At 45.2% G+C, this 22,624-nt stretch overlaps 1 protein-coding gene and 1 long non-coding RNA gene across 2 annotated transcripts; one reads left to right on the top strand and one right to left on the bottom strand.

Annotated features, from left to right (window-relative positions):
- On the bottom strand, positions 1-21,053 carry LOC118472041 (uncharacterized). The gene is made up of 3 exons (XR_004849538.1): positions 20,959-21,053; positions 20,718-20,856; positions 1-43 (listed from the first exon to the last, which is right to left on the bottom strand). It is a non-coding gene; the product is annotated as an uncharacterized lncRNA (long non-coding RNA).
- LOC100282923 (nucleolin) lies at positions 19,111-22,564 on the top strand. The gene is made up of 4 exons (NM_001155828.1): positions 19,111-19,270; positions 19,577-19,713; positions 21,840-21,892; positions 22,001-22,564. The coding sequence occupies exons 2-4, from the start codon at positions 19,597-19,599 to the stop codon at positions 22,356-22,358; spliced, it is 528 nt and encodes a 175-aa protein (NP_001149300.1). The 5' UTR covers positions 19,111-19,270; positions 19,577-19,596; the 3' UTR covers positions 22,359-22,564.
- The last annotated feature ends 60 nt before the right edge of the window (positions 22,565-22,624 follow it).

Consider the following 22,624-nt stretch of genomic DNA (forward strand, 5'->3'; position numbering starts at 1 on the left):
TGCTCCGGCACGAGGACGTACTCTCCGTCAGCGAGGTTATAGTCTATCGAAATGCAATAAACATGTATGTCATGATTATGCAGGATTTAATAACATTATGCTAAAGGAAGAAAAACTAAGTTAATGAGTAACTTAGGGTTTCTTGGTCATACGTGGCTTTTAGTGGTTTATGATTATCACTCTAGGTTTAAGTTTTGTTAAGGATAAGCATAGTGGATTGGTATTTCCTTTACATATTTTAGTGGACAATTTATAAAGGGTTTTAGGATGACACTAATTTCCATTATTCATTTTCCTTTCTTTATTTTCTATTTATGGTTTCTAGTGTAGGTTTGAACTACAACATTGGTTTAACTTTTTCCAAACATTTTGTAAAAATTACAGTGGCTTGCCTTTGGTCAATATAGCTTATCCTAGGACTTTGAGGTTCAATTGAAATAGGCTAGGCTCTAGACAAAAATAACAAGAGTGGTGTAAATGGGCCACTTTGCACTACAACTCTTAATTAGGGGTGGGTTCTGTCCTAAAGGTTATTTTTGTTGGTATCTAATAGTAATAATAAGCTTCTGTGCCAAAGATCACAGAAAGCTAAGGGGTTGTTAGTTAGTTATGATTTTCTAAAGTTTAATGCCAAAAAAGCACTTTCTACTACATTGTTATTTGAAAAATGTCAAACAGCAGATTTCATATTTTTCCTAAGTTCTTAATAACAAAACATTAACTATCCCAAGGGTTAGGATGTTTTCATCTTGGGGTTATTTTTGTAGGGTTTTTCTAAGCTTTCCTTGTTTTCTTAAAATAAAAGGTATCCTATTTATTTTATACTAAACCAGAGTATCATAGATTTTTCTAGTGAACTACTTTAAATAAGTACCCTAACAAAAATAAAAGTACCCCCTGGTTCATTATTTGAATCACCTTTTCTATTTTTCTTAACCTTAAGCACATTGTAAAATAAATGGCAAAAACTAACTTAATGGGGTGGACAGAGAGGTTTAGCATTTTTAAACAGGTCAGTAGGTGGACATAAACTTCTCCAAATTTTTATAACCCTAGTCAAATAGTGCAACTATTTTTCTTCCTATTATTTAGCTTTTGGCCAAAACAATAATTAAATCAGAACCCTAAAGTTTTCTATAGTACATAAGGGTTTTATATTTTTCCTAAGTAGTTTACATTATTTAAAGTCTGACAAAATTGGTTTAACTAAATTTGGATGAATAAAACAGAAGTTATGAATTATTCAAGTTCTGTCAAAATTTAAATCAGATTTAAATAAAGGTTTCCTGGAAAACTACTTTGCACCGAGGACCCTGGGTTTAATCCAAATCAACCCACTCAAATCTACCCCTGCGCCACTATTCCCCTAAGTCATTGACAGTTCAAAAATCCTCCTGACCTTTCCTTCTTCTTCCCCGAGGTCCTTCCCCTAATGTAAACAGTACCCGCGGGAAAGAAAAGGGCGGCGCGGCTTACCGGCGGCGAGAGAGGTCCGGCGAGGGGCGGGGTTGGCTCGGGGAGGCTCTGACGGTCACAACGATGTACGGCTCGACGGCGGGGACGGCCGGAATCACTCGGTCCACGTGCGCAGGCGGGTGTCCTCGTCGGCGGCGAGTGTGCCGGCCAAATCACGGCGATCTAGTCCAATCCAATGGCACAGTGAGCTTCACGAGGTGATGTAGAGGCTATCTGTGCATTGAATCGAAAAATGGCGCAGTGGCTTACCCGGTCTACGCTTGCCGGCGGTCGAAGGGAGTCCGGCGACCGTGGACTAGCCTCTCCGGCGAAGCAGACTTCGATTCCTCGCTCGGGGAGCTTCACCGAGGTGTGCTCAGTCCTCTCCGAGGGTCGGACGGGGCTGGGAAAGGCTTGGTTGGCCGGTCTACGGTGGCAGGGGCTCGGGTGGCCGCGGACACGCCGTGCACGGGCAAACGCCGGTGAGTTTGAGCTCCGGTGAGGTTGAGCGCGTGCGGAGGGGTATGGTCGACGCCTGAGTGGGCTTTATAGGCGCAGGCGCACACGGGGAACACTGGCGCGGCTCGGCGTGGCGCGGGGTCGGGCGCGGGCGTGCTCTGGCGTGCGCAGAGCGCGTCGAACACGTGGAGGTTTTCTTCTGCCCGTGTTCCACAGCTCGCCCAAGTCGCAAGCGTGCGAATCTTGGCAAAAATCCGACGCGAGTCTTTTTCTGGCACCTAGGGCTGTCTCTCATCCGTGAGTCACCATGGCAGATATGCCCTAGGTAGGGAGATCTTTGGACGCCAAATCAGGTATGTCCCCCTGCCCACCTCACGACAAAAATGATGCCAAGGCATGTCAAACGTCAAGGGATCGGTGTCAACTTTTTTCCAGGGGGCTGCCCTAGGTGGTATGCCACATTTTTGGTATAGAACTTAGGTGGTTTTGGTGCCATCTTCAAGGTGAACACGGTGGATCTTTAGATTAGGTGTAGTTTTTGACTTAGGGAGAATTAGAGAGCTCTAGCTCTCTCTCTACTTAGGGATTGGATTTTGGGGTTTCTTAAAGGGTCTTTTAGCAATGTTTCCTCTCTATAATTGTAGGTTAATAAGTTACTTAACTTTGTGCCAAAGGTTTGGTCATGACTTGCACCTTTGCTTAAACTCTCCCCTTTAGCCAAGGTGCTTAGAAGATAGGATTCAAGAGAGGTCTAGGGTTTACTCCCCCCCCCCTTGTCCAAAGTGATAAGTGCACACAACTTGGGTAATGCTTTTGGTCATCCACATCTCTTGGTTAAAACCTAGCTTCCAAGGCCCTTACATTTTTGCTCCTTAAGTTTCTTCCACATGTGATCATAGTCATTAGTGCATAGGTGTGCCCTAGCCATGGTAACACCTGAGGTGTTACATTTCATGTTGTTTGTTACACTTAGAATGCATTAACTAGGTAAAATTTCAAAACAAGTTGTGATGATGTGACTTAAGGTGTACTTAATACTAGGGTAGGGTACTTAACCGCGGGGAGTAAAAGATCTTGGCGCCAGGATAAGCTCAGACCTGGTCACTAGATTGGCCACCGTACCCACTTGCTCTGCGGCCGACCGAGATGATCCTTGCCGGCGTTGGCCGCTTGCCGCCCGTGCGCCATGTAGTCACTGGCGTTACCACGTCGCAGTAAACCGCCTTAGGTAGTTTGTCCATCACCTGAGACGTTGCCTCGGTGAAAGCCACGATAGTCCGCGCTGGTGACTCACCCCTCTCTCCGGTCGCCAGCCTTCTTCGTCCCAAATTCGGAGCCACCGCTCCTGGAGGCTATAAATTGAGTGCACCGTTAGCTCCGCTAGGTTGTTACGAAGCCAGAGCACCAGCCCTCGCCTCCGATTAGCCACCGTAGCGCCCCAATTCCTTTCTTCCCCCAATTTGGTTCTCCGCGTCGCCGTGAGCCATCGCGCCGTGGACCGTCGTCTCTAGGTCCATTCTCGCCCTCCTCACCCTTGTTTTAGCACTCAGGCATGCTTGGCATGCTTGTCGACCCGATCAATTGAGCTAGACCGCACCCAATCACCGAGAACACCTCGGTTTGTCCTTAGCGTTCGTCGTCGTCGTGGGCAGACAAGCTCCGGGTCGGATTTGTGCAATTAACGGAGGGCTTAGGGTCGCTAGGGGTAGGAATAGGTGTCAAGCAAAATAGGGCGTCAGTCATTGCGCATCCCGACCGGTATAAGCTCGCCGGAGGGCGTGCTCACCGTCGTTCATGTCGTGGACTTAACGCTGTGAAGAAATAGAAGTAGAAGGGGTTTTACACAAATGTCAGTGAAACCGGAATAGTGCCAAGACCTCTTTTTGGGTTGTTCAAATCGACAGGGACCTTTGTGCAAAGCCGCTAGCGCAGGCGCGTTCCCCGTTCGTGGGCCGGCTCGGGCTGGTTTGAGCCCGTTACTATTCATTCCTTTCCTTTTTCTTTTTCTACCAGACTTAGGAAATTTATAGAAAATTCTAGAAAAATAATAAAATCATGGGACCAATTTTACTAGACTCCTAAATTCTTTTAGTATTTAATAAAAATAATTCCAAGATTTTTAGTCCCAACCATGAATTATTTAACATTTAAGAAGGCCTAAACCTAGTCTTTTGGAATTTTAGAAATTACTTGATAGCTCCAAAAATCATAAAACTTTTTGGGTAAGCTTAATTTGATAAATAGAACCCTTGGGCAAAGTTTAGTATGTTTTGGTCTTTGTTTGATCCCAAAACCCTAGCTTCCTAAGGTAAAACTGGCCTAATCCTAATAGGGCACTAACTCAGAAAACCCTAGTGACTCCGGAGTACCGTGAATGAAAGTTATATTCAAGATATAACTTACTATGTTCCATCATAACTGCATGATCATAGCATCACATGGGCATTTATGTGTATATATTGTTATGTTTAGAAAACGAAGAAGAAGTAGTTGAAGAGGAAGTTGCACCACCGACTAAAAATCCACCTATCGGGGACAGTTTTGACTTTGACATTTGTGGAACAGATGCCGAATCCCCTACAACACAAGGCAAGCCCAGTGCATTTACCCTTTTCCTTGTTGTTATAAACTCTTTATCACTTGAAATGATGCATTAGGTGATAGGAGTTGAGTGATAAACTATTGCTGCATTTCCTTCCTTGGAACTGTTTACCCTTCCTTGATACCTGTTTTGCTTAAAAGTTTTCTGATGCTTAGTTTTGCATTAGAAAACAAAATGATTTGTTTTAAACAAAGATGATGCTTCATGTGGGAAGGGGAGTTTTCAAAAGAAAAAGATTTGATGCTGGATCCATCATGGCCATGATGGGTTCAACATCGGAAAAGATGTACCTCTGCCAGGTACCGAACTTTGGGATTGAAAATGATAAATACGAGACTAGGCGGGTGGCTTGCATGAGAAGGAAGTCTTGGTGTAGTGCCTTCGTCTGAGTCGATTAAGGACCGTACCGATGTAGGCTTGCTGATTGAGGATATTTTAACTAGCCACATGCCTCATCATGGGTAAGCTTTGCCTCGGGCAGACCAATACCAGAAAGGCCAACACGCAATGGGAGTGGAGAGATAGCGAGAGTAGTGTGTACCCTCCGTGGCAAGAGGCTGGACGGTGGTGTATCTGTGCTCTCGGTTGGCGTGAACCCGGTCTGGTCTTGAGAAACCCGGTGGCGAGTTGACATATGCAAGGGTTAAGTGCTACATATGTCGTGTGGTTGGAGATCCCCAGCTGGGTATTAATCGATTTAGATCGCCGCTACTTCTCGGATATGAAGACTTGGTCACTGCCCTACATGTAGCAATCCAGCAAAGTAAAAGGGGGTGACAAAAGACGGCTAGTATAGGCCAAGTGCTTGAACTAGGATAAAAAGAACAATAAATGCAGGTAACTTTACTTAGCCTGACAATAAAACTGGATTTTTAAGGATCCACTATTAGTAAGCATTTCTGCAAACAGAGTCATTGATACTTGATTAGCCTTACCTTGACTCCCTCAAGCCAGCATATCCTTGAGAGTCTTTTTCTGTTATCAGGTAAGACTTGCAAAAGTACACTCTGTACTCAGGGTTTTCGAACCCATGTTGTTGTAGGTGAGGAAACAGCGGAGTTTTGTTGTTGAAAGGGAATTAGGCTTACACCTAGTCCCTAATTAATTTTGGTGGTTGAATTGACCAACACGAATAATTGGACTAACTAGTTTGCCCAAGTGTATAGATTATTCAGGTGTAAATGGTTCACACTCAGCAAATAAAAAGACCAAGTTTTGGATTCAACAAAGGAGCAAAGGGGCAACCAAAGGCACCCCTGGTCTGGTGCACCGGACTGTCCGGTGTGCCACCGGACATGTCCGGTGCACCAGGGGACTCAGACTCAAACTCGCCACCTTCGGGAATTTCCAGAGGCACTCGCGCTATAATTCACCGGACTGTCCGGTGTACACCGGACAGTGTCCGGTGCGCCAAGGAGGAGCGGCCTCAGGAACTCGCCAGCTTCGGGAATCGCCAACGGCTAGTCCGCTAAAAATCACCGGACTGTCCGGTGTGCACCGGACTGTCCGGTGCGACTCCGGAGCAACGGCTACCTCCGCGCCAACGGCTCTCTGCGGTGCAATAAATGCGCGCGCAGCGCGCGCAGATGGCAGGCTTGCCCATACTGGCACACCGGACAAGGAACAGTAGATGTCCGGTGTGCACCGGACACCCTGGAGGGCCCACATGTCAGAAGCTCCAACGGTCAGAATCCAACGGCAGTGATGACGTGGCAGGGGGCACCGGACTGTCCGGTGTGCACCGGACTGTCCGGTGCGCCATCGAACAGACAACCCTGCCAACGGTCAAGTTTGGTGGTTGGGGCTATAAATACCCCAACCACCCCACCATTCATTGCATCCAAGTTTTCCACCTCTCAACTACTACAAGAGCTCTTGCATTCAATTCTAGACACACCAAAAGAGATCAAATCCTCTCCAATTCCACTCAAGCCTTTAGTGACTAGCGAGAGAGATTTGCCGTGTTCTTTTGAGCTCTTGCGCTTGGATCGCTTTCTTTCTTTCTCACTTGTTCTTGTGATCAAAACTCAATTGTAACCAAGGCAAGAGGCACCAATTGTGTGGTGGTCCTTGTGGGGAAGTTTTTGTTCCCGTTTGATTGAGAAGAAGAAAAGCTCACTCGGTCCGAGGGACCGTTTGAGAGAGGGAAAGGGTTGAAAGAGACCCAGCCTTTGTGGCCTCCTCAACGGGGAGTAGGTTTGAGAGAACCGAACCTCGGTAAAACAAATCCTCGTGTCTCACTTCATTATTTGCTTGCGATTTGTTTTCACGCCCTCTCTCGGACTCGATTACATTTCTAACGCTAACCCGGCTTGTAGTTGTGTTTATATTTGTAAATTTCAGTTTCGCCCTATTCACCCCCCCTCTAGGCGACTTTCAATTGGTATCAAAGCCCGGTGCTTCATTAGAGCCTAACCGCTCGAAGTGATGTCGGGAGATCACGCCAAGAAGGAGATGGAGACCGGCGAAAAGCCCACTACAAGCCACGGGAGCACTTCATCGGAAGAATCCCGCACCAAGAGGAAGGAGAAGAAGAAGGACTCCTCCAAACGGAAGGAGAAAAAGTCTTCCTCTTCTCACCACAAAGAGAAGAAGGAAAAATCTTCTTCCCACAAGCCGCATCGGAAAAGCGACAAGCACAAGAGGATGAGGAAAGTGGTCTACTACGAGACCGACACTTCATCAACATCGACCTCTGACTCCGATGCGCCCTCCGTCACTTCTAAGCGCCAAGAGCGCAAGAAGTATAGTAAGATCCCCCTACACTACCCTCGCATTTCCAAACATACACCTTTACTTTCCGTCCCATTAGGCAAACCACCAACTTTTGATGGTGAAGATTACGCTAGGTGGAGCGATTTAATGCGATTTCATCTAACCTCGCTCCACAAAAGTATATGGGATGTTGTTGAGTTTGGTGCACAGGTACCTTCGGTAGGGGATGAGAACTATGATGAGGATGAGGTGGCCCAAATCGAGCACTTCAACTCTCAAGCAACAACAATACTCCTCGCCTCTCTAAGTAGAGAGGAGTATAACAAAGTACAAGGGTTGAAGAGCGCCAAGGAGATTTGGGACGTGCTCAAAACCGCGCACGAGGGAGACGAGCTCACTAAGATCACCAAGCGGGAAACGATCGAGGGGGAGCTCGGTCGGTTCCGGCTTCGCAAAGGGGAGGAGCCACAACACATGTACAATCGGCTCAAGACCTTGGTGAACCAAGTGCGCAACCTCGGGAGCGTAAAGTGGGACGACCACGAAGTGGTTAAGGTTATTCTAAGATCTCTTATTTTCCTTAACCCTACTCAAGTTCAATTAATTCGTGGTAATCCTAGATATACTAAAATGACCCCCGAGGAAGTTATCGGGAATTTTGTAAGTTTTGAGTGCATGATCGAAGGCTCGAGGAAGATCAACGAGCTTGATGATGCCACCACATCCGAAGCTCAACCCGTTGCATTCAAGGCAACGGAGGAAAAGAAGGAGGAGTCTACACCAAGTCGACAACCAATAGACGCCTCCAAGCTCGACAATGAGGAAATGGCGCTCGTCATCAAGAGCTTCCGCCAAATCCTCAAGCAAAGGAGGGGGAAGGATTACAAGTCCCGCTCCAAGAAGGTTTGCTACAAGTGTGGTAAGCCCGGTCATTTTATTGCTAAATGTCCTATATCTAGTGACAGTGACCGAGGTGACGACAAGAAGGGGAGGAGAAAGGAGAAGAAGAGGTACTACAAGAAGAAGGGCGGTGATGCACATGTTTGTCGGGAGTGGGACTCCGACGAAAGCTCAAGCGACTCCTCCGACGACGAGGACGCCGCCAACATCGCCGTCACCAAGGGACTCCTCTTCCCCAATGTCGGCCACAAGTGTCTCATGGCAAAGGACGGCAAACGAAAGAAGGTTAAATCTAACTCCTCCACTAAATATGAGTCTTCTAGTGATGATAATAATAGTGATGAGGAGGATAACTTGCGTGTTCTCTTTGCCAATCTTAACATGGAGCAAAAAGAAAAATTAAATGAATTGATTAGTGCTATTCATGAAAAGGATGACCTTTTGGACTCCCAAGAGGATTATCTAATTAAAGAAAACAAGAAACATGTTAAGGTTAAAAATGCTTACGCTCTACAAGTTGAAAAATGTGAAAAATTGTCTAGTGAGCTAAGCACTTGCCGTGAGATGATTGACAACCTTAGGAATGAAAATGCTAGTTTGAATGCTAAGGTTGATTCACATGTTTGTGATGTTTCAATTCCCAATCTTAGAAATGATAATGTTGATTTGCTTGCTAAGATTGATGAATTGAATGTATCGCTTGCTAGCCTTAGAGTAGAAAATGAAAAGTTGATTACTAAGGCTAAAGAACTAGATGTTTGCAATGTTACAATTTCCGACCTTAGAACTAAAAATGATATGTTGCATGCTAAGGTTGTAGAATTAAAATCTTGCAAACCCTCTACATCTATTGTTGAGCATGTATCTATTTGTGCTAGATGTAGAAATGTTGATATTGATGCTATTCATGATCATATGGCTTTAATTAAACAACAAAATGATCATATAGCAAAACTAGATGCTAAAATTGCCGAGCACAACCTAGAGAATGAGAAATTTAAATTTGCTCGTAGCATGCTTTATAATGGGAGACGCCCTGGCATTAAGGATGGCATTGGCTACCAAAGGGGAGACAATGTCAAACTTAGTGCCCCTCCTAAAAGATTGTCAAATTTTGTTAAGGGCAAGGCTCCCATGCCTCAGGATAACGAGGGTTACATTTTATACCCTGCCGGTTATCCCGAGGACAAAATTAGGAAAATTCATTCTAGGAAGTCTCACTCTGGCCCTAATCATGCTTTTATGTATAAGGGAGAGACATCTAGTTCCAGGCAACCAACCCGTGCTAAGTTGCCTAGAAAGAAAACTCCTAATGCATCAAATGATCATGCTATTTCATTTAAAACTTTTGATGCATCCTATGTTTTGACTAACAAATCCGGCAAGGTCGTTGCCAAGTTTGTTGGGGGCAAACACAAGGGGACAAAGACTTGTGTTTGGGTACCCAAAGTTCTTGTGTCTAATGCCAAAGGACCCAAAACCGTTTGGGTACCTAAAGTCAAGAACTAAACTTGTTTTATAGGTTTATGCATCCGGGGACTCAAGTTGGATACTCGACAGCGGGTGCACAAACCACATGACAGGGGAGAAAAAGATGTTCTCCTCATATGAGAAAAACCAAGATCCCCAACGAGCTATCACATTCGGGGATGGAAATCAAGGTTTGGTCAAAGGATTGGGTAAAATTGCTATATCACCTGACCATACTATTTCCAATGTTTTTCTTGTTGATTCATTAGATTACAATTTGCTTTCCGTATCTCAATTATGTCAAATGGGCTACAACTGTCTATTCACTGATATAGGTGTCACTGTCTTTAGAAGAAGTGATGATTCAATAGCATTTAAGGGAGTGTTAGAGGGTCAGCTATACTTGGTGGATTTTGATAGAGCTGAACTCGACACTTGCTTGATTGCTAAGACTAACATGGGTTGGCTCTGGCACCGCCGACTAGCCCATGTTGGGATGAAGAATCTTCATAAGCTTCTAAAGGGAGAGCACATTTTAGGACTAACAAATGTTCATTTTGAGAAAGACAGGATTTGTAGCGCATGCCAAGCCGGGAAGCAAGTTGGCACCCATCATCCACACAAGAACATCATGACGACCGACAGGCCGCTTGAGCTACTCCACATGGATTTATTCGGCCCGATTGCTTACATAAGCATCGGCGGAAGTAAGTATTGTCTTGTAATAGTGGATGATTATTCTCGCTTCACTTGGGTGTTCTTTTTACAGGAAAAATCTCAAACCCAAGAGACCTTAAAAGGATTCTTGAGACGGGCTCAAAATGAGTTTGGCTTAAGGATCAAGAAAATAAGAAGCGACAACGGGACGGAGTTCAAGAATTCTCAAATCGAAGGCTTCCTTGAGGAGGAGGGCATCAAGCATGAGTTCTCTTCTCCCTACACGCCACAACAAAATGGTGTAGTGGAGAGGAAGAATCGAACTCTTTTGGACATGGCAAGGACCATGCTTGATGAGTACAAGACTCCGGACCGGTTTTGGGCCGAAGCGGTCAACACCGCCTGCTACGCCATCAACCGGTTATATCTTCACCGAATCCTCAAGAAGACATCATATGAACTCCTAACCGGTAAAAAGCCCAACATTTCATACTTTAGAGTTTTTGGTAGCAAATGCTTTATTCTTGTTAAAAGAAGTAGAAAATCTAAATTTGCTCCTAAAACTGTAGATGGCTTTTTACTTGGTTATGACTCAAACACAAGGGCATATAGGGTCTTTAACAAGTCCACTGGACTAGTTGAAGTCTCATGTGACGTTGTGTTTGATGAAACTAACGGCTCTCAAGTAGAGCAAGTTGATCTTGATGAGATAGGTGATGAACAGGCTCCATGCATAGCACTAAGGAACATGTCCATTAGGGATGTGTGTCCTAAGGAATCCGAAGAGCCTCCAAGTGCACAAGATCAACCATCCTCCACCACGCAAGCATCTCCACCAACTCAAAATGAGGATGAGACTCAAGTTGATGAAGTAGAAGATCAAGCAAATGAGCCACCTCAAGATAATAGCAATAATCAAGGGGGAGATGCAAATAATCAAGAAAAGGAGGATGAGGAAGAACCAAGGCCGCCACACCCAAGAGTCCACCAAGCAATTCAACGAGATCACCCCGTCGACACCATCCTCGGTGACATTCATAAGGGGGTAACTACTAGATCTCGGGTTGCTCATTTTTGTGAACATTATTCTTTTGTTTCCTCTATTGAGCCACACAGGGTAGAGGAAGCTCTCCAAAATTCGGATTGGGTGGTGGCGATGCAAGAGGAGCTCAACAACTTCACTAGAAATGAGGTATGGCATTTGGTTCCACGTCCTAACCAAAATGTTGTAGGAACCAAATGGGTTTTCCGCAACAAGCAAGATGAGCATGGTGTGGTGACAAGGAACAAAGCACGACTTGTGGCCAAGGGATACTCCCAAGTCGAAGGTTTGGATTTCGGTGAAACCTATGCACCCGTAGCTAGGCTTGAATCAATTCGCATATTATTGGCCTATGCTACTTACCATGGCTTTAAGCTTTATCAAATGGACGTGAAAAGTGCCTTCCTCAACGGACCAATCAAGGAAGAGGTCTATGTTGAGCAACCTCCCGGCTTTGAAGACAGTGAGTATCCTAACCATGTCTATAAGCTCTCTAAGGCGCTTTATGGGCTCAAGCAAGCCCCAAGAGCATGGTATGAATGCCTTAGAGATTTCCTTATCGCTAATGGCTTCAAAGTCGGCAAGGCCGATCCTACACTCTTCACTAAAACTCTTGACAATGATTTGTTTGTATGCCAAATTTATGTTGATGATATCATATTTGGGTCTACTAACGAATCTACTTGTGAGGAATTTAGTAGGATCATGACACAGAAATTCGAGATGTCTATGATGGGGGAGTTGAAGTATTTCTTAGGATTCCAAGTAAAGCAACTCCAAGAGGGCACCTTCATCAGCCAAACGAAGTACACTCAAGACATTCTAAACAAGTTTGGGATGAAGGATGCCAAGCCCATCAAGACACCCATGGGAACCAATGGGCATCTCGACCTCGACACGGGAGGTAAGTCCGTGGATCAAAAGGTATACCGGTCGATGATTGGTTCATTGCTTTATTTATGTGCATCTCGACCGGACATTATGCTTTCCGTTTGCATGTGTGCAAGATTCCAATCCGACCCTAAGGAATCACACCTTACGGCCGTAAAACGAATCTTGAGATATTTGGCTTATACACCTAAGTTTGGCCTTTGGTACCCTCGGGGATCCACTTTTGATTTAATTGGTTATTCGGATGCTGATTGGGCAGGGTGTAAGATTAATAGGAAGAGCACATCGGGGACTTGCCAGTTCTTGGGAAGATCCTTGGTGTCTTGGGCTTCAAAGAAGCAAAATTCGGTCGCTCTTTCCACCACCGAAGCCGAGTACATTGCCGCAGGTCATTGTTGCGCGCAATTGCTTTGGATGAGGCAAACCCTGCGGGACTATGGTTACAAATTAACCAAAGTCCCTTTGCTATGTGATAATGAGAGTGCAATCAAAATGGCCGACAATCCCGTCGAGCATAGCCGCACTAAGCACATAGCCATTCGGTATCATTTTCTTAGGGATCACCAACAAAAGGGAGATATCGAGATTTCTTATATTAACACTAAAGATCAATTAGCCGATATCTTTACCAAGCCTCTTGATGAACAAACTTTTACCAAACTTAGGCATGAGCTCAATATTCTTGATTCGCGCAATTTCTTTTGCTAGATTGCACACATAGCTCATTTATATACCTTTATATGCTATGACTAATGTGTTTTTCAAGTCCATTTCACACCAAGTCATAGGTATATTGAAAGGGAATTGGAGTCTTCGGCGAAAACAAAGGCTTCCACTCCGTAACTCATCCTTCGCCATCGCTCCAAGAAAAGGACCTTGTCTTTGGGGGAGAGAGTACAAGCCCTAAGCAAAAGGACCGGACTTCGTCTTTGGTATAATCTTAACTCATTCACTTATGACCAAAGGGGAAGATAGTACTTAATGGGCTCTAATGATTCCGTTTTTGGCGATTAATGCCAAAGGGGGAGAAAGTAAGAGCCCAAAGCAAAAGGACCGCACCACCACCAATTTCAAAATTTAGTGCTTTCCAAGAGTATTTTTCAATTGGTATCCTATTGTGTTCAAAAGGAAGAGAAAATTAGTTTTTCAAAAATGTATATCAAAACCCTCTTGAACACTAAGAGGTGGATCTCCTTTAGGGGGAGTTTTGTTAAGTCAAAGGAAAAGCATTTGAAACAGGGGGAGAAAATTTCAAATCTCGAAAATGCTTTGCAAATCCTATTCATTTACCTTTGACCATTTGCAAAAGAACTTTAAAAAAAGGATTTACAAAAGAGTTTGCAAAAACAAAACATGTGGTGCAAACGTGGTCCAAAATGTTATATAAGAAAGAAACAATCCATACATATCTTGTAAGTATTTATATTGGCTCAATTGCAAGCAACCTTTACACTTACATTATGCAAACTAGTTCAATTATGCACTTCTATATTTGCTTTGGTTTGTGTTGGCATCAATCACCAAAAAGGGGGAGATTGAAAGGGAATTAGGCTTACACCTAGTCCCTAATTAATTTTGGTGGTTGAATTGACCAACACGAATAATTGGACTAACTAGTTTGCCCAAGTGTATAGATTATTCAGGTGTAAAAGGTTCACACTCAGCAAATAAAAAGACCAAGTTTTGGATTCAACAAAGGAGCAAAGGGGCAACCAAAGGCACCCCTGGTCTGGTGCACCGGACTGTCCGGTGTGCCACCGGACATGTCCGGTGCACCAGGGGACTCAGACTCAAACTCGCCACCTTCGGGAATTTCCAGAGGCACTCGCGCTATAATTCACCGGACTGTCCGGTGTACACCGGACAGTGTCCGGTGCGCCAAGGAGGAGCGGCCTCAGGAACTCGCCAGCTTTGGGAATCGCCAACGGCTAGTCCGCTAAAAATCACCGGACTGTCCGGTGTGCACCGGACTGTCCGGTGCGACTCCGGAGCAACGGCTACCTCCGCGCCAACGGCTCTCTGCGGTGCAATAAATGCGCGCGCAGCGCGCGCAGATGGCAGGCTTGCCCATACTGGCACACCGGACAAGGAACAGTAGATGTCCGGTGTGCACCGGACACCCTGGAGGGCCCACATGTCAGAAGCTCCAACGGTCAGAATCCAACGGCAGTGATGACGTGGCAGGGGGAACCGGACTGTCCGGTGTGCACCGGACTGTCCGGTGCGCCATCGAACAGACAACCCTGCCAACGGTCAAGTTTGGTGGTTGGGGCTATAAATACCCCAACCACTCCACCATTCATTGCATCCAAGTTTTCCACCTCTCAACTACTACAAGAGCTCTTGCATTCAATTCTAGACACACCAAAAGAGATCAAATCCTCTCCAATTCCACTCAAGCCTTTAGTGACTAGCGAGAGAGATTTGCCGTGTTCTTTTGAGCTCTTGCGCTTGGATCGCTTTCTTTCTTTCTCACTTGTTCTTGTGATCAAAACTCAATTGTAACCAAGGCAAGAGGCACCAATTGTGTGGTGGCCCTTGTGGGGAAGTTTTTGTTCCCGTTTGATTGAGAAGAAGAAAAGCTCACTCGGTCCGAGGGACCGTTTGAGAGAGGGAAAGGGTTGAAAGAGACCCAGCCTTTGTGGCCTCCTCAACGGGGAGTAGGTTTGAGAGAACCGAACCTCGGTAAAACAAATCCTCGTGTCTCACTTCATTATTTGCTTGCGATTTGTTTTCACGCCCTCTCTCGGACTCGATTACATTTCTAACGCTAACCCGGCTTGTAGTTGTGTTTATATTTGTAAATTTCAGTTTCGCCCTATTCACCCCCCCTCTAGGCGACTTTCAGTTGTTTCTGTTCAAAGGTGGTACCCAAGGAAGAGCCCTAGCAGTGAAGTTGGTCGCGGGAGGATGTTTGCCTCCCACCTTGAAAACAATAAACTTTTGTGCGGGAGGGTGTTTTGCCTCCCTGGTTTGTAATAATACTTTATGCACTCTTAATACCCTGGTATTGTAATAATAATACTCTCTCTATATATTTATGAATTTAAATTAAGTTATTGTATTCTGCTTCTGTTTATCCTTTCCTCCGATTAGATGTAATATCTATGTGACGGGTGAAGCGCTCTTGGGCGAAATGATGAGGATACAGTTACCGAACTTATCGAGTGATTATGTGCATCTACAAGGTTGTCCAAGGTCCTTAGGACAAGGACAACTGTAGGTGGGCCTAATACCTTGGGAGGTTCCGTCACAAGTGTGATCTTGTGATTTTCTTGTTGCTCTTGTTGCTTGGCTTTCTTAGTCATGCTTTCTTCATCTTCTTATAAACTCTCAAGTGATTTGTAAAGCTAGCAAGAGACACCTAATTGTGTGGTGATCCTTGTGGGATCTAAGTGACCCTAGAGATTAAGAAGAAGCACTCAACCGGTCTGAGTGACCGCTTGAGAGAGGGAAAGGGTTGAAAGAGACCCGTCCTATGTGGCCTCCTCAATGGGGAGTAAGTTTTTTGGAACCGAACCTCGGGAAACAAATCGTTGTGTTCATTTATGTTGATAATTACTTCATGATTTGATTCCTCCTTGCCTCTTTCTCTAATGTTCTCTTGCTTGTAATCTCTTTGAGTTAGCTCCCGAAGTAATCCTCGTTGATTGAGCAACTCATAGCAAGAACTCTCTTTCGCACTTCGATTTCATTATTACTCATTCTAACTCTAACTCCGGGAAAAGTTCGTGTTCAAAGTTTATAATTTTTAGGTTTCGCCTATCCACCCCCTCAAGGCGACTTTCAGCTTCACAAGTGACAACCACTGTTCTATGGAGTCCCACACGTGTTGTTCTCGCTCGCTGTGATAGCTCTGGCCCCCTCTACTCTCTTCACTTTCCCTCCACTTCCCCCACCAGCGTAGCCTCATCACATGCTCTTGCTACTACAACCAGCTCTGCCATCTGGCATCGTCGTCTTAGGCGTCCTAGACCTGCCGTGATGTCCCAGCTTTCTAGCCGCTCTGACATCTCCTATACCCGGGGCTCCTCTAAGTGCCTCTGTCATGCTTGTCGGCTCGGTCGCAACTCTCGTCTTCCTTTTTCCACTTACACGTCCAGGGTTGTTCAAGCCTTTGATCTTGTCCAATATGATCTCTGGACATCTCGTGTCCTCAGCCTCTCTAGTTATAAATACTACCTGGTCATTTTGGACGACTACTCCCACTTTCTTTGGACTTTCCCTCTGGCTGAAGTCCGACACGTTCACCACCCTCACCCACTTCTTTGCCTGGGTCTCCACCCAAATCTATCGCTCGGTTCGTGTCCTCTAGTGTGATAATTGTCACAAGTTTGACAACACCACCTCTCGATCCTTCTTCCTCACCCATGGCGTCCAGTTGCGCCTCTTGTGCCCCTACACCTTTCCCCAGAACGACTGGGTCAAACACATCATTCTAACCACCACCAACATGATCCACTGCCTTCTCTTCCAGGCGTCTCTCCTTGCCAGCTACTGGGCAGAGGCCCTGCACACCTCCACTCATCTCCTCAACCACCTCCCCTAGAAGGCGGTGAGACACCCACTCCCCACTTTGCCCTGTATGGCACAACCCCCTCATACGACCACCTTCACGTGTTCGACTGTGCATGCTATCCCAAAACTTCTGCCATGCTCCCCATAAGCTATCTCCTCGCTCCACTTGCTGCCTCTTCCTCGGTTACTCCCTTGACCATAAGGAATATCGCTGTTTTGACCTCGTCACCCACCACATAGTCATCTCTCATCACGTCGATGAAGATAGGTTTTTCTTTTGTTGGTCACAAGATGTTTTAGAGAAGAAATTGACTAGATTAGTAGGCTAGATAGTCGTGCTATAAAGAGGGGTCAATTACTTTGGTATGTGTAAAACTTAGTGCCTCATATAGCATCTAGTAGTTGCATTTGCATGAGGACTAAAAACGCTTCCAATTTTGAGAGTTAAAATCTTTTCAAAAGCGTGTTTGAAAAGTGGTTATGTTCGGTAGTCGGCGGACCGTTCGGGCCAGGAGGCCAGACCGTCCATGTTCCACTTAGAGAGGTCCGGAATATGTTCATTTTGGAGTGGTCCAAAATATTTGTACTGCAGACCATCTGGGCTTGGGGTCGGACCGTCTGCAGTCCAGACTAGAGAGGGTCTAAATTTGCACAAGTCCATGTATGCTTGTGCGGACCGTCCGACCAGTGTCGGTGGACCGTCCGCATGTGCCAAAACAGTTTTAGGCAGAAACTGTGTGTTTTTGGTCGAATGTACTACAGACTGTCCAGGGTTTGAGCCCAGACAGTACTGACTCCCTGGTGGCGGACCGTCCGACAAATTTCAAATGGTAAATATAGCCATTATTGGTACGACAGACTGTCTGACCATAGGGCGGGGACCGTCTGCGTATACACAGAAGATGTGCTACTTGCACATAATGGCTAGAAAAAGAATGGAGGACTATAAATAGAAGTGAAGCTCGTGTGTGAGGACTCTCTTGGCCATTCCTAGCACACATTGAGCTCATTTGTGATCCTCTAACTTATTCTCTTGCACTCTTTGCTTGGGATTGCATTCTAGTGAGAGATTGCGAGCTCCTAGTGCATTTGCATCATTTTGGTGATTCTTGAGGCACTAGGTGGTACACCGCGCAAGCATCATCGGCTTGTTACTCTAGGAGGTTGTCGCCTGCTGGACGGCTCGGGTGTTGTCTCCATCGAGCTCTCCGTGAAGATTGTGGAGCAGTCACGGTGTTGATTGTGAAGGGTTCGCGCCTACCTCGCCGGAGCGGCGAAGACGACGCTAGTGGAATCGAGGTATTGAGTGATTTCTTGTCCACTTGGCTCAAACATCAAGTTGTGTCTTGATAGAGGAGCAAGTGAGAGTTTGAAGTCCACCTCAACATGGATTAGAGGTGATCATCCCCGGTACCACAAGATAAAATTCAGTGTCATTCTCTTCACTCATTACTTATTACTTTGCAAGTAGTTAGTAATTTGTGTAGTGCCTCTCATTTCTAGCATTGCCATAGTTGTTCCTCATAAATTGCTTACTTGTTGTAGCTAAATAATTTATATCCTTGTCATATTGATTAAATTCTCTAGTATTTTTATTTTAGTTAAAACCATCTATTCACTCCTAGTTGGTGTCCTAGATCCTACACCGACGACGGGCCACCGACAACATGTCGTCCTAACATTTAGAGATTTGGCAAGTGGCGGCGGGGCTTCAAGGTCGTCAGGCACGGGCTGGAGTATGGGAGAAACTGAGAAACGAAGAAAGTGAGGGGGTAGGAAACAAGAGAAAGGCCTAATGAAAATTGATGGGCCTATTCTAGTTACATGGGCTAGGCCCCGAGCCATGGACTGGGTGGCCTAGGGCCTAAATCCGCCCCTATCTATGATCCTCGTGGGAATATGGCCGACGAGAATTATCTAGCTGACGGGAATTAGCTAACCCCTGTAGGCTATAATAAGCTGATGTGGATTAATTAATTTAACATCGATCGTTCATAGGAATTAATTAAACCTTGTCTAGGTATTCTCTTCAGCCAATAATCGACAGGAATTAACCCTAAACCGATAGAAATTAGTAATTCTCGTCGGTTCTTGGCCGACGGGAATTACATGGATGAATAACTTGATTCGAACCTAGCATGCTAGATTGAGTCGTGTTTTTATGGATTACATTTATAATATATTTTGAGAAAAAAGATACATTCCACTGCCTGAAGATGACGGTGGTGCATCCATAAAAGAGTTTTTACTAAAAATGTTTTAATACAAAGTATCTTTTTTAAATAACAAGTTCTTAAAAAAGAAAAAAAGATATTAATGGGCCTCTACCTTAGCGTGTCGGGCCGGCGTCGGATCAATATGGGGCCCAATCCTGCAACGGGCCCAAAACCTCGACGGGTAACGCATACGGCAACTCCTCTCTCCGCTGTTGCTCTCTTCCCGTCGCGCTTTCTCCTCGTGCGGCTACTGGGTAACCGCCGCCGCTGCCGCCCTACGCCAGGTTCTCAGGTCATTGTCAGTCCCCTTACTTCGCCGGCTCATTCGGCGGCGACGAGCACCAGGTATCCCCACCCCTTCTCTTCCCTTCCTGCCGTACGAAACCGAACACCCGAACCCTAACTTAAGCTACTTGTATTCGGATCTGATCTACTAAGTTTATACGGCCCCAGTGTATACGTGCATACTAACTTCTATTTTTATGCCATTTTTTGGGTGTATATGAGTACACTCATGTCCTTACTTGGTCCGCCCCTGATCCTGACCGTAGGTTCTACCGTAGATTTCGCTTTAGCTCCAAAACTTCCAATTTTCTGCCATCTTTTTTCTGTTTTCTATTATTCGTGTACTGAATTTCTGTCTGCTTGTAGAAATCCTAGCTGCTTTGAGTATGGAGGCGCTGTTTGGGTGCAACAAACATGGCGGGGACAAGGCCGCTGATTTGGCCTCGTTTATAATCGTGCAGGCTGCCTTGGAGGTGCCAAGGTTACTTGGGCTCCTTGCCATGGTAAAAGTTTCTTCTTTCCTCACGCCTTACAATAAATCTTGTTACAGAATTACAATATATCTCTGTGCAGTAGCTGTGTTGCTGTATTCTGTAAGGTCAGTAGATCTTGATATGTGAGGGGCATTTTTCCCCCTGTGTGGGGTGCGAGGGTTGGGGGGGGGGTATGAAGTTAGAGCGTTATGTGTGATTATTATTGCGAATGGGCCTCTAGCTGGTTTGGTTAGATCGCTCTAGTAGCACTCAGATCCTAGGTTTGACTCCCCATAGAACGAATTTTAGGCTGGGGTTAAAATAATTTTGTCTATCTCACGTCAAAGCACAGATGTAAGGTCTGATCTAGGTCATGTGGTCGTTCTCACAAGTGCTATGGTGTTGCTGTGTACTGTTGGGGCAGGAGTTTGGTTTTTTTTTACCTGCTTGAGAAGGTCTTAGCAAAATGCTTGGGTAGGCTGTCTTACCTCTTGCAGGTCGTGTTTTTTTATTGTATGATTATTCCCTGGTGGTCCTAAGGAATCTGGTATCTTTTGTTTCGTTTACCGTAATTATCTTTTGTTTTGTTTGCCGTAATTATCTTTTGTATGCTCGTGCCATCAATGCAACATGGATATGGCTATTTGTACAGATATGACATTTTCCAAAAAAAGGACTGTTCTTTTGGACACATTAAGTATTTTTAATAAATAAATAAATAATAAAACATATTAAAAATCTAAAAGCACTAGCAGCCAAGCCTTGCATTCTGGCCATTGTGTTGTTTGCTCATCCTATCCTTATTTCCATCTAGCGAACGCCCCACAGACATGCCTCCCAAGCATCCCCATTCAGTCCTCAAAATCTGATTAAGAATGTATAGGTGCTTAGTGCTGAAGTTGAAGCCCTCAATTTAAAGGAGGATTTGATTATTCAATTAATTATATCACAATGCTGCAGCTGTATAATATCAATATTCCGAGAGAAATTAATAAAAAAATGGGCCAGAGAAAGAGGAAAGTGGGGAAGCTCACTGAGGCAGTGTAACTGCTGACCACCAAGCAATATGCAGCACTCTGGTTGCCTTGCCTCCCTTTGCTTGGAGCAGCAGTGTGGCATGGCTCAGTGGGCGGAGAGACAGCCGCCAGAGGATGTAGGAGGCCTTGCCATGGCCTATGTGAAGCAACTGACCCTATGACATGTCTGACACTTGTGGCCCCTACTATGGTTGTCTTGCACCATGGCTGTCTAGCATGAGCACAACCGTTACTCTACCTTCTGCAGTAGCATGATGTGACACTGCTCGGCCACGAGGATTTCGCCGGCCTTGCCTCCACAGGAACTACACAGTTGGGTGGAGGACCTTGCCTTTGCCTTCGCTTGACCATGGAGGAGTTATCAAGCATGGGTGTAGGGGGTGTTGTGGTGGCTATGGCCTGTGTAGGGTTATGGGAGGAGGGATGCAGCAGGCGTGGGGAGTCTGGGAGTTATCCAACAAGCTGTTGGTTGGCTGGGCCGTATCAGACGAGTCTAGCGTACCAGTAAAGAGTATCCTAATTGTTGGTAATTTATTTTTTATAGATACTTCACTGATACATATCCACTGTGTATCCATGCTGTATTATTGGATATTTAGCCAATACAGGATATGCCTTTATCCTGGCATGTCGGGGTAATGTAACTCACCATTACAAAATAAGCTGAGGCAAGCATGCGTGACAAACTTGTTAATTGTATTGCTTGGATAACAGACTTTTGCGGTTACTCAGTTTAGAGATGAATTGGTACTATTTGATGTGCTCCTCTGAGGTTTAACCAGTGAACCTCTTTTGCCTTCAAGATCAATAAAAGCAGGTTTGTCGGAGGTGTTTGGTTTGGTAGTTTGGTCTGAAAATGCTATGTGTTTTCTTGCCCAAGAGCTTGATGTTTACAGTCTACCTAGCGGTGTTTGTATCAAGCCAACTGATATGACGTGTTTGAATGTCTTTTGTGCTAATGATGAAATTGCAAGGATCTACCATTTATTTTCTTCCTCATACGTGTCTTATGTCCTTTAAAGCCCGGGAATAACCATTGTTGCATTGTTCGTGCACTTTTAATTGGAAATATACCTCGTCTTAGCTAATACTGTGTACTGTTTTGACTTTCTTGTGCAGATTCTTCATAATGAAATCTTTACATCTGGTGGAGATCAGAATTTGATTAATAGGTAATGCCCACTGGTGCATAATGTCAAAACATGTACCACATCATTATTGCCATGGGCATTTCTTTTCGTCTCCCAAAGCTGAGGATTGTTTGTTTCCTTCTCCACAAGGATTCTGAGCAAAAACAAAAATGCAACTGATTTCGAGAACAAGGATGATGGAGAGTCTGATGATGATAATGATGAGGAGGGAGACGATGAGGATGCTGAAAACCAAGAAGATGATGGTGGTGATGAGGGATCAGATGACAATGGGAATGAGGAGGAAGATGACGACGACGATGATAACGATCCTGCAGCCAACGGTGAAGGAGGAAGTGACGACGATGATGATGGTGGAGAGGATGAAGAGGAGGATGATGACGACGATGATGATGGGGATGGTGACAATGAGGAAGATGAGGAGGAAGAAGAGGAAGAGGATGATGACGATGATGTCCCCCAACCACCTACTAAGAAGAGGAAATGATAGATGGCTGTGATTTGGTTGGCTGGTTGCTTACATGCAGGAATGCTCCCTGTTCGCCCCTGCCTAGCAGTCTCCTGTTTAGTGGGTAGGGGGTTTTAGCTTGATCGTGGACAATTCATAGCCTAGCTTGGAAACAAAAAGAAACATTTAATTGTGCATGTACTATTAAACCATTCCTTTAATCATGTATCTCAGATTGCTACCAACCCCTGTGATGCTCCGAATGGTTTCTACATTGTGTTTGCTTCAGTTTTGTTGCAACTTGC

Source organism: Zea mays, chromosome 5, assembly GCF_902167145.1.
Source record: "Zea mays cultivar B73 chromosome 5, Zm-B73-REFERENCE-NAM-5.0, whole genome shotgun sequence".
In the NCBI taxonomy this organism is placed as follows: Eukaryota; Viridiplantae; Streptophyta; class Magnoliopsida; order Poales; family Poaceae; genus Zea; species Zea mays.